The sequence below is a fragment of the Octopus bimaculoides genome, chromosome 3 (genome assembly GCF_001194135.2).
Source record: "Octopus bimaculoides isolate UCB-OBI-ISO-001 chromosome 3, ASM119413v2, whole genome shotgun sequence".
Lineage (NCBI taxonomy): Eukaryota > Metazoa > Mollusca > Cephalopoda > Octopoda > Octopodidae > Octopus > Octopus bimaculoides.
In genome coordinates, this window is record NC_068983.1 from 126349615 (window position 1) to 126359810 (window position 10196).

The 10196-nt window shown below is 32.9% G+C and overlaps 1 protein-coding gene across 1 annotated transcript in view; it reads left to right on the forward strand.

Moving 5' to 3' along the window:
* LOC106878500 (putative tyrosinase-like protein tyr-1) overlaps window positions 1-10196 on the forward strand; it is a 24768-nt gene that overhangs the window by 12474 nt on the left and 2098 nt on the right. Inside the window, exons 2-3 of the mRNA XM_014927727.2 lie at window positions 6091-6203; window positions 9321-9466. Coding sequence (XP_014783213.2) covers window positions 6091-6203; window positions 9321-9466 — 259 coding nt within the window. The remainder of the gene's footprint in view (window positions 1-6090; window positions 6204-9320; window positions 9467-10196) is intronic.

Below are 10196 nucleotides of genomic sequence, written 5' to 3' on the forward strand. Positions count from 1 at the left end.
TATGTATGTACATATATACAGAGAGAGAGAGAGAGAGAGGCGGAAAAGTTAGACAGAATCATACATGCCTACCTACTTACTTACCTAAATAGATACATACATACGTACATACATACATACATACATACATACATAAATGCAGAAATGAAACTGATTGATAACATACATACATAAGTACATACATATGAATGTGTATTTAAAAAGTTCGTCTATTATTTGTAATATTCGGTATGCTATGAATGACTGTTGTGTGCAAAAGTAATGGAAGATAAAGGGAAAAATGGATAAGAGATAGCGCTATTCTAGGCGAGAACTAGAATGTGCGAATTCTAGCTACGTGTAGAGATAAGAAAGATAATGATTGATTATTTTTTGGGCATATAAATTTGGGGGTTTAATTTTAGATACTAAACTAACAGTGCAAGTGTTTTAAAACAGATACTTAGCACGGTGTCGAAATAAATTAAGGGTGCGCAGGAAATAAAAAAAAGAGACATGACATATTCATGGAAGTAATCGATAAAATTAAAGAACACATATACCAATGTATGTAATAAACTAAGTTTATGATCAGAACAGCGGTGTGTACAATGTTACCGTGTATATCAAAAAACATTGCTGGAGAGATGACTGCTTGTTTTTAAATGTTTTCTTTGCATCTACGTATGCGTTCATCATGCAAGCACACACATGCACAGAAGCACACACGTATGCACAAGCACCACACACATAGACACACACATATACACACAAAGACATGCACACATGCACGAATCCATATATATTTCTGTTTGTGAGAGAGAAATAGAGCGATAGTTTGGGTGTCTGGTCTGTGTGTATGCGTGTGTATGCGCTTCTATATACACAAAACCACAAACACATATGGGTATGTGTGTCTGCAACAACTGCACCATAACCTAAAATATAACTAATTACTAGTTATATGCAACAATGCTACTAAATTTCTGACGAACTGGTGCTAATAACATGCTAAAATATCGATCTAGACGCAATTAAATAAAATAGAGTTTTAAAGTTAGTATAAAAATATGAGATTGTCGAAGTAGTTAAATTAACTCTTGTCTGAGAGCAGACACTGGAATGTAGCTCAACAACAAGGATTCTGAATGCAGAACGCATCTATACATTGAATAACTCAAAATATAGATAAAAAGTAGAAAACATATATGTATAATTTACGTCGTAAATTTCACAATATAACAATTCTGATTAACAAGCACAAGCACCTCTTTATCAGTTACTCCATCACGGAACACTGTGGCTTCAATAGCAGCACATGCAATCTAATCTGCCTGAGTAATTCAAGACATAAAGGGAAGGGACATGATTATATCTGAGATTGAAACAATTATCGATGACACATTACAAAATGTCTATATTTTTAAACAAGAAATGTTATGAAATTAACGTATATGTCTTTCCTGGTACACACCAATTCTTTATGCTGACTGACTTAAAAGAAATGGAATTTTGAACATGCAAAGAAAAATTGAATATGGAAAGACAATTTAAAATGAAACGAGAATAACTAGTCAGAAATTTTAATCCTATGTAATAATAACTGCCAACAAAAAATTAAATATATGTAAAAATGCATTAAAAAATTATTAATTAATCCATATTCAATTAAAACTACGCAAACACAATCTACTAACCTTCATTACGCCAATAACCTACACTTTGCATATGTAACAGCGTAAATATTACTGCAAACTAACCGAAAACTGAAGCCCAAACATTAAAACGTAAAGGGATAAATGGAGATTTAATTACACTTTAAAAAATAACAAATTAAAATAGATATGTAAAGAACAGACCTAAAAGGTTCGTTATGAAGTCAGCATCATAACTGCAATAACATCATTATGAAGACACACGAACACTTACATAGACACACGGATATGCTTGTAGCTCATAGGGAAGATGCTGTGCAATCAATTGTTGTGCATCGTTGGTGTAGATTGTGTCTCTACAGGTGAGGTGACTTTTCAAAATATTATTTCTTGATATCACTTCTCGCCATTTCACTTTTATTTAATTGCAATATGCCTATTCTTTGGACACGCTCATAGGTAACTCTTGCTCTGTAGTAATTATACTTGTTCTGCTGAGTTAGGCTAATACGGGTTTTTAAGTAGAAGCAACCTGCTATTACTGTGTGCTTCGCCACATTCGCTGGAGACGACATTTTGTTTACAGAAATAACACCATTACACAGATGTATGGAGAAATTTAGATAAAGACAAACCAACTTCGGAATGATGCCACACAGTAATGTCACCTGCGAGTGGTAAAATTAGTAAGCAGAGTTTGACACTTAGGATCTCTTAGCTTGCTGTATAATTGAGCTGTGCTCAAAATCCATGACTGATGATGAGAACTATGTACATAAGAAAGAGAGTTCAACGTGTTTAGCTTACCAGGTGACACCCGATCCAAAGGATACAAGTCTAGAGGTCTGCTCACGTTTGTTGCCCTGGAAAAGTTTCAAGCATGAGAGGATATATCTTTTTAGGATCTGATCATAGATGGTGAAATCTGTGTTTTTATTATCGGCACAGAAACGCTGAGCACGCGCCAGCGATTGACATAGAAAGTCATGGTCACAGTAAATCATGGAAAGACAAGGTCATCATTCCCCTTCATTTTCTAAACCATAGTGTACTGCACGAGCAGTATATTGAGACATTCGGTCATATTATGGACATTTTTTGGAAAAGAAGACTGAACTGTCAACATTTTCATTAAAAATCGCTATCAAACTCTACATCTGAATACAAATGAGGCAATCGCCAAATTAAGAGAGTTTACAACCTATATCTTATGACCTTGTCTTGTTTGGTCTAGCGAAAGATATTCTTTTTAGACAAAAATTAGATGATACACACTGTGAGTGGATACCATACTGAAACATTCGGTACTAATCTCAAGCATTGTGTTCAAAGTTAGGACGAATCCATCGCTTAGGATGAAAGCTAATTTAGTAGTGATTCTCTGTAGGGTAAACGTTTCTCTAGCAGTATGTGAAATCTACAAGTCATCTGCATGCAAATCAACATACCTCGCAGACTACGTCTGTAGGACAGAACAGGCCCACAAAACTGCACTACTGGGGACAACTAGGATTTTGAGAATTGTGTTTGCGTGTTTAGTGTTTTTGCCGACAAGTTAGCATCCAAGTACCAAAAGTAACAGTCTTCGGAAAGAGACTCTTTGAGACATCTGACAAGAAATTGCTGTTCCCTCTCACAGAATCTACCAGAGAAAGTAAGACCGCGAGAGCTGTGAGAAGTAAACAAACAATAATAATGATGACGAGAAACAGAAAGTAGAAGGTCTGATTTAGTGGTATTAGTAGTAGTAGTAGTAGTAGTAGTAGTAGTAGTAGTAGTAGTAGTAGTAGTAGTAGTAGTGGTGGTAGTGTTGTAGTAGTAAACAAAGAGAATAAAAAGTATCAGGGCCAGATGATTGATTCTACAGTTTCAAATGATGTGAAAGTCAATATTAGAGGTATATAGATGGCAAGGTACTACCACTTAATCATTGAGTTACACAGGCTATACAAAATGAGGGTAAAATGAATACCTGCAATTATAGATTCATTAGGATCTATTCCTAACGACTGGAAGAGATAGAGAGGAAAAAAAGGTATAAAATTTAGTTTAGAGCAGCTCAACAGAACAGTATTATTAGAGTCAGCAAGGATACTTAGGAATGTTCTTGGTATTTGAAGGGGCTTGTTTTGGCCCGATGATAGGAAATTTTCTGTCCAAAACAGTTTAATGTGTTGCGTGTATGTGAAATGATAATGATAATGATGATGATGATGATGATAATAATAATAACAATAATAAATGCCCTGATGAGTACCAGGCAGAGGCTCTCGTGGCTTCTGATCTTAACTGATTGGAAGTGTTATCATATACATTGTTATGTCATGGTATAAAAGATGGTCTACAGCAAATATTCTGCTCAATACCACACATTTGTTTGTCAATTACTTGACCTTAACCAGATGAGCATGTCCTTCGGTGGCTGACGATATGTGCATCTCTGTTCATGAGCAGAAGTAGTGGTGGAGCATCATAGCCATATGTTGAAATGAATTCTGTGGGGTTGGATAATTCACCTTTGCAAACATGGGTGTTTCCTTCAACATCATTAAACAACCGTTATTCAGGGGTTTCTTGAGAGTGAGGAGCGACACGACCTGAAGATAATTCTAACTGGGCTTCACCTGCAATATCATGCGCTATTTATCTTGATAAGAGATCATTGTGTCGCGCACATATGGTTGTGATGCATGCGCCTGGTGTACCCTTATCAGACGGGTAGTCATGATAGGTATACTGGGTTTCGTATATTTTACCCAGTTTCACATTTATAGCATGCACTGCTCTCTCACTTAATAATAATAATAATAATAATAATAATAATAATAATAATAATAATAATAATAATAATATATACATATACATATATATATATATAGGCATATATATATATATATATATATATATATATATATATATATATATATATATATATATATATATATATATATATGTGTGTGTGTGTGTGTGTATTAGTTGGTCAGACATACATTTTTAAAGTGCAGGGTATATTTTCAATTGATGGAAAAATATTTCAATGTTCATAAAATAAACATCATCTATATCTTCAGGCAACCAATAAGTAAAGAGATATGCGAAAGTGCTGAGTTTAGCGACATTGTACTATAATATGTTTCACTTAAAGCCTGTAGAATAAGCAAATTCTTGTGGTAACAGAGACTTTCCTGTCCTGCATTGAATACGTGTGATAAATTTCAAATTCTCCTGTTGCGTTTGTTTGTTCAAATGATACAGTTTTCTATTTTGAAATATATATTTACAAGTCATTTCTTGCGAGAATTATCTGTCTTCCTTCCAATTTACATTTAACATGAACACCATACACGACAATCTGTTGTCAGCTCAGAATCATCTCAAACCGCATCCTGTTTTGTATTCTATTAGCTAGACCACATTCATCCTTGACATTATTTTACTATTGCTTTCTTCTTCACCACTCTTCGTCCTCCCAGTTACATTGGCTCTGTGCTCATCGTTTTCTCTGGTACTTTTTCTTTATCACACATTTCTTTTGGAAACTCCGATTTGCTTGAGTCCTTCCTGCATGCATAGGCCAGTAATAATTTGAAAGGACCATTAGCGATGTTGAGCCCACCGGTGTCGGAAGGCCTGCAAGGAGATTATCAATATCCCTCCTGTAAAATCTATAAATATGAAAGGAAATCATGTTAGCTGATATCATGGTTCTTCCCAAATATTTTTAATGAAATTTTTATATAATATTTTACATCCCAAGAAACGAATTTCTCAGCCATCTCATTTTACATTGATTTAAAATATCCACACAAATTTAATCAATACGGAATTCGTATTTCTTTTACTTTTCTTGCAATATGTATTTGATAGATTATATCTAGAAATATCGCTACTGTTTTCTTTAGCAATAACTAGCTATTATCTTTAGCAATAACAGACATGGAATGAAAACATTGTGTTCATTTAGAAATAATAGTGTTTTAAACATCATTTCGTACGGGAATAATCTAATTCAAATTAGTGTGAAAATATTTAAGATGTCGTTAGTAAAGAGAAGATATTTAAGGTAATAATGAAGGTGTGGTTACGTTGACTGCATTACAAAATAAAATGGTAAATCTGAAAATAAGAAAAAAAAACAAAACAAATTAGACTGTGAGTTGTTTGGAGGGGTTTTGTAACATTTGAATACTCTATCTTATCTATTCAGCTACTCTCCAAATGTATTGGAGCCAATCAAATTACATTTGCTTTACATTTTCTCTGGGAAATTTTCAAATTAACTCTATAGCGAAACATGTATTTTCTATTATATATTAATTACTTATCATCATACAGTCGAAGATAGAAAGATGTCATTAAAATATATTGAACTGTTTAACTTTTCCGCTACTTTCACCACTTATAGAAAGAATTCGGTAAAATAGATGACTGAAATCCACAATAATTGTTCTTTCAGAGCGTACCTCCAAATAAATTCATGGCATTGGTCCTCCTTCACAGAGACGAACATGCTCAAGTGGCACATGGTGGGCCGCCGTTTATTATATGGCATAGGTTATATATTTTTATGTAAGTCCCCTTTCATTTTCAGTTTTGTATCTCTGATTCCCGATGTGAACAGACACTTTATTGAATTATATGAAGTGAAACATTGTACGAAATATTGTACACGTTGTTTTTCATAGATGGAAATGTTGCCTGAACAGTTTTACAATGAAAGTCAATTTAGCTTTTAAAACGTGCCTTATGATTATGTTGGATCAAACTTAAACGTCTGGAGAAGAAAATGGGGTTCATTGGAAATAGCGATAATCAACATTGTAAAAGAAAATTCGCTCTTAATATTTAGAAGTTATATTTTCATTGCGCATATTTGATACAAATTATGTATAGACAGACACTGGGTATTAATAGAAACTATAAATGAAACGAATGAAATCGAAGTAGCTGAAATCGTCTGAGGAAAGTAGAACTTTTCATTAAATTGTCTCTTATATTTTTGAGGAGATTGAACTTTACTTTCACAATTAAAACACACTTTAGAATATCCATTTCAAACTATTTACAGTAAGAAATAATTGGCATTACTCGTATAACTTAAATTGTATAAACGAAACTACGAGTTGTTTTCTGACCTGCTACGTATAGAAGTGAGTTTCCATTATATCACACCACACTATTTTACGAAATATACAGCTTATTTAGACAGTCGAGCATAGGCAGCCTTGCATTATCCAACTATTCTTTCAATACTGTCCCCGAGTTAAACAGTAGTAGTAATAAATGATGGATGCGCTTTCACGATCCACTTAACTGGTACAAAAATAATGAAATGATTAATAAATACGTCGATTTAATAAAGAATCAGCCAATATTCTTCTACCCGTTCTGATTCACAATCTTGAAAATTTCCGGTAATTATACGGATCAGTTTCAGAGAGTGCCCTGTCAGAGAATCTTAAACAATAATCTTCATTCCACAAGCATTGCTTCCTGCAATTGTGGAGATTTCAGTAGAGTTGTCTGGGTAGAAATGCAAACAACAAGTATTGATGCACATGATATCTATTGGCATTGCTGTTTGCATAAATTATATACCGTCTTCATATTACATATTTGATTATGGTTGCTGTGTTGCAGTAGAAATACATCAATAATCTGGTTAAAAATTTAATGGGTAATTATAATTTGTCATTCGATTTTGCTTTACTGTTATGTTATCTTTCTGTTCCCATGTGAAGAAATGGTTAACCTTGTACAAAAATCACGTATTTCGTATTTCTAACGCTAAATGACCAGACCCTGGGAAGTAAAAGTAATGTTTTGTTAACTGTTCTATGCAGCACAGTATCCAAGACCATACTTTTAAAACAATACCATATTTTTTACGAAAAATTGTAAGGTAACATATCAACACTTGATTTATCCAGTGCCATGATAGTGTATATTTAAATAGAAATTGTATCTTTTCATAGACTTTTTTTTGTTCATGCAACATAAATTATGTCACTTATTTGTTTTCCATTTCATTGTCATTCTGTTCTCATTCTTGTTTCCCCTGTCAAAATCTCTCTGGTTATTCATTTCTTTCCTTTTTCCTTTCGTTGTCAAACTTTTCCAACATTTTCATACTTTTTTCTGAAATATATTTGTTTCTATTTTCTTTTTATCGTTTCTTAAATTATGGGAGATTCTTTTTTAAGACATTGCCTTAAGAACTATTCCGGCATTTGAATAGCTTTAATAGTTTTCATTTCCTATGCAGGATCTCTAGCGATCGTAAATATACTTAACTAAGACCGGGCCTGCTTGTTATAGTATCATCGCTTGCTAGAAGTGAAAGTGGATATTCACTCCTGTACCTGTCAAGAAACGGCAGCCGAAGCTGTGTGAAATCCCACCATGCCACATTTACAAGCCATCTTAGATAACGTGTCTAAGAAGTCTCATCACTGACTAGTTAATATAATGGTCGAGCAACGCTAGTGGAGAGTAAAACAAAATGACAACAAAAGCCCATTTAATGTTTTCTCACTATTCCAGCATTTGTTTGATGAAACAACATAAATTACCTCAGAGAAATATTCACATTAGTTCAAAGTATAGAAGGTGAAATACATCACATACATTTATATATTTGTAGCATTCTCAAACTTTTACATGTATTGAGATCATATTTTACAAATAAAATGTTTTCACCACTATTCTCATACGAATGGCACTCGTGAAGATATCGATACTATATTGAGACACCATATTTTTACATATCTGAGTTGTATATAACCGAAAGCAAGATTCGAACCTTTTGGAATTCTTATCTCACAATCTATATTTTGAAATAGTCGTAACTATTAAAACATCCTTCACTACATATAATATTTCAAAAGCTTTCTACTTTTGAAGAATCTCAATAGTGAATCAGAATATCCAATTTGATCTTACACTTTCCGATGTAAACCCCGACAAATTGTTCCTACGGTATTTACGATGACCTACACTTTTCCCGGTCACTCTCTTCAGCATATTTCTGATCCTTCTTCTGAATTTTTCCCCCAGTATGCCGTTTGTGCTTCTTTAATTCTGCTCTATTTGAACTTCCATCTCAACAGAAATTTCATCTTGATTTTCTAATTTAATGCAACTGTACACACGTAAATGAGAGAGGAAAATTTGTGGCTTCTGTGTATTTCATAATGCGGTAATTCAGTAGATACAAGCGAGAATGATAAACGTAGTCAATGTTATGATTAATTGGATTTTTAAGGTTTGACATAGTATTTTCGCTCAGGCAAAAATAATATCTTAGATGTTTCGATACAAATCTGTTGAATTGTAACATAGTTTCACATTTACTGTTAAAAACATATTTAAAAATCCTTGAACTTCTACATTAGACTAGCAACCTCGCTTTAAATAAGCTATATTCAATTACAATTAGTCCTATAGTAAATAGCTGCGATTCATCTGAGATACAAGTTTACTGCTTAGATTTACTAACGAATCTCAACATTATAGCATCGAGAGAAAACATTTCTAATGTTGATTAATATATGTTGTAAATCGCAAAACATGATGAACATTACGCTTGGTTTTGTCTGTTGCACATCTAGATATAAGTTTGTATACGTTGTTTTTAATGCACTACAAACATTTCTCATGATTGAATAATTGTAATTACTTCTTTAGGTTTGAGGAAGCTTTACGCCAGATTAACAGCAATATTACTCTTCCGTATTGGGATATGACTATAGACAAACGACTTCCTGATGCAGCGATATCCAATATTTGGACAGAAGATTTCATTGGAAACGGCTTTGGTAGAATAACAAATGGTAAGTAATAGAGTAAGATGCTATTATGATGCATTACTGTGATTAGTGTACATGTAACATTCCTAGGCTGCGTTTCTAGTATTATACATAGAGTTATATTTTGGTTAAAACTTCGTAAAAGTATATATATCTACGAAAAGACAGTTGATGTTTCAGAAAACAAGTACTAATGTGTCAAGTAAACAATCAATAGCCAGTTAACATAACTTCATAATGAGGGCCAAATTTGTTTCTCATTAATGTGGCCAGGAGAGTGATGAAACCGAGAAGGTTGATTGAAAAGATATAATGCCAATTCAATATATAAACATACATACCTATATATATATATATATATATAATGTATATTACCACTTAAAGGCAAGATAAAATTCATTAAACATATATTGATCTATAATATTGTATTTATATCCGATATGATAAGAGATACATCAATATAGTTATAGAAATATATAAATCACACTGTTTTCAAACCGATATATCAAAGTGCATCCAGTTTTCCGACCAGGTGAACCAAAAATAAATTTTATTAGTTGCCCTTGTCAATTGTAATGTATGTCCTAAAGGAAATATGCATACCAATGAAGTACCACTATTGGTCACCTAGTTCAATCAAATAGATATATATTAAATACTTATGAAATATATGTAAACAGAAAATGTTATTTCTTCACTTCTGCTACACACACACACACACACATATATATATATATATATATATATATATATA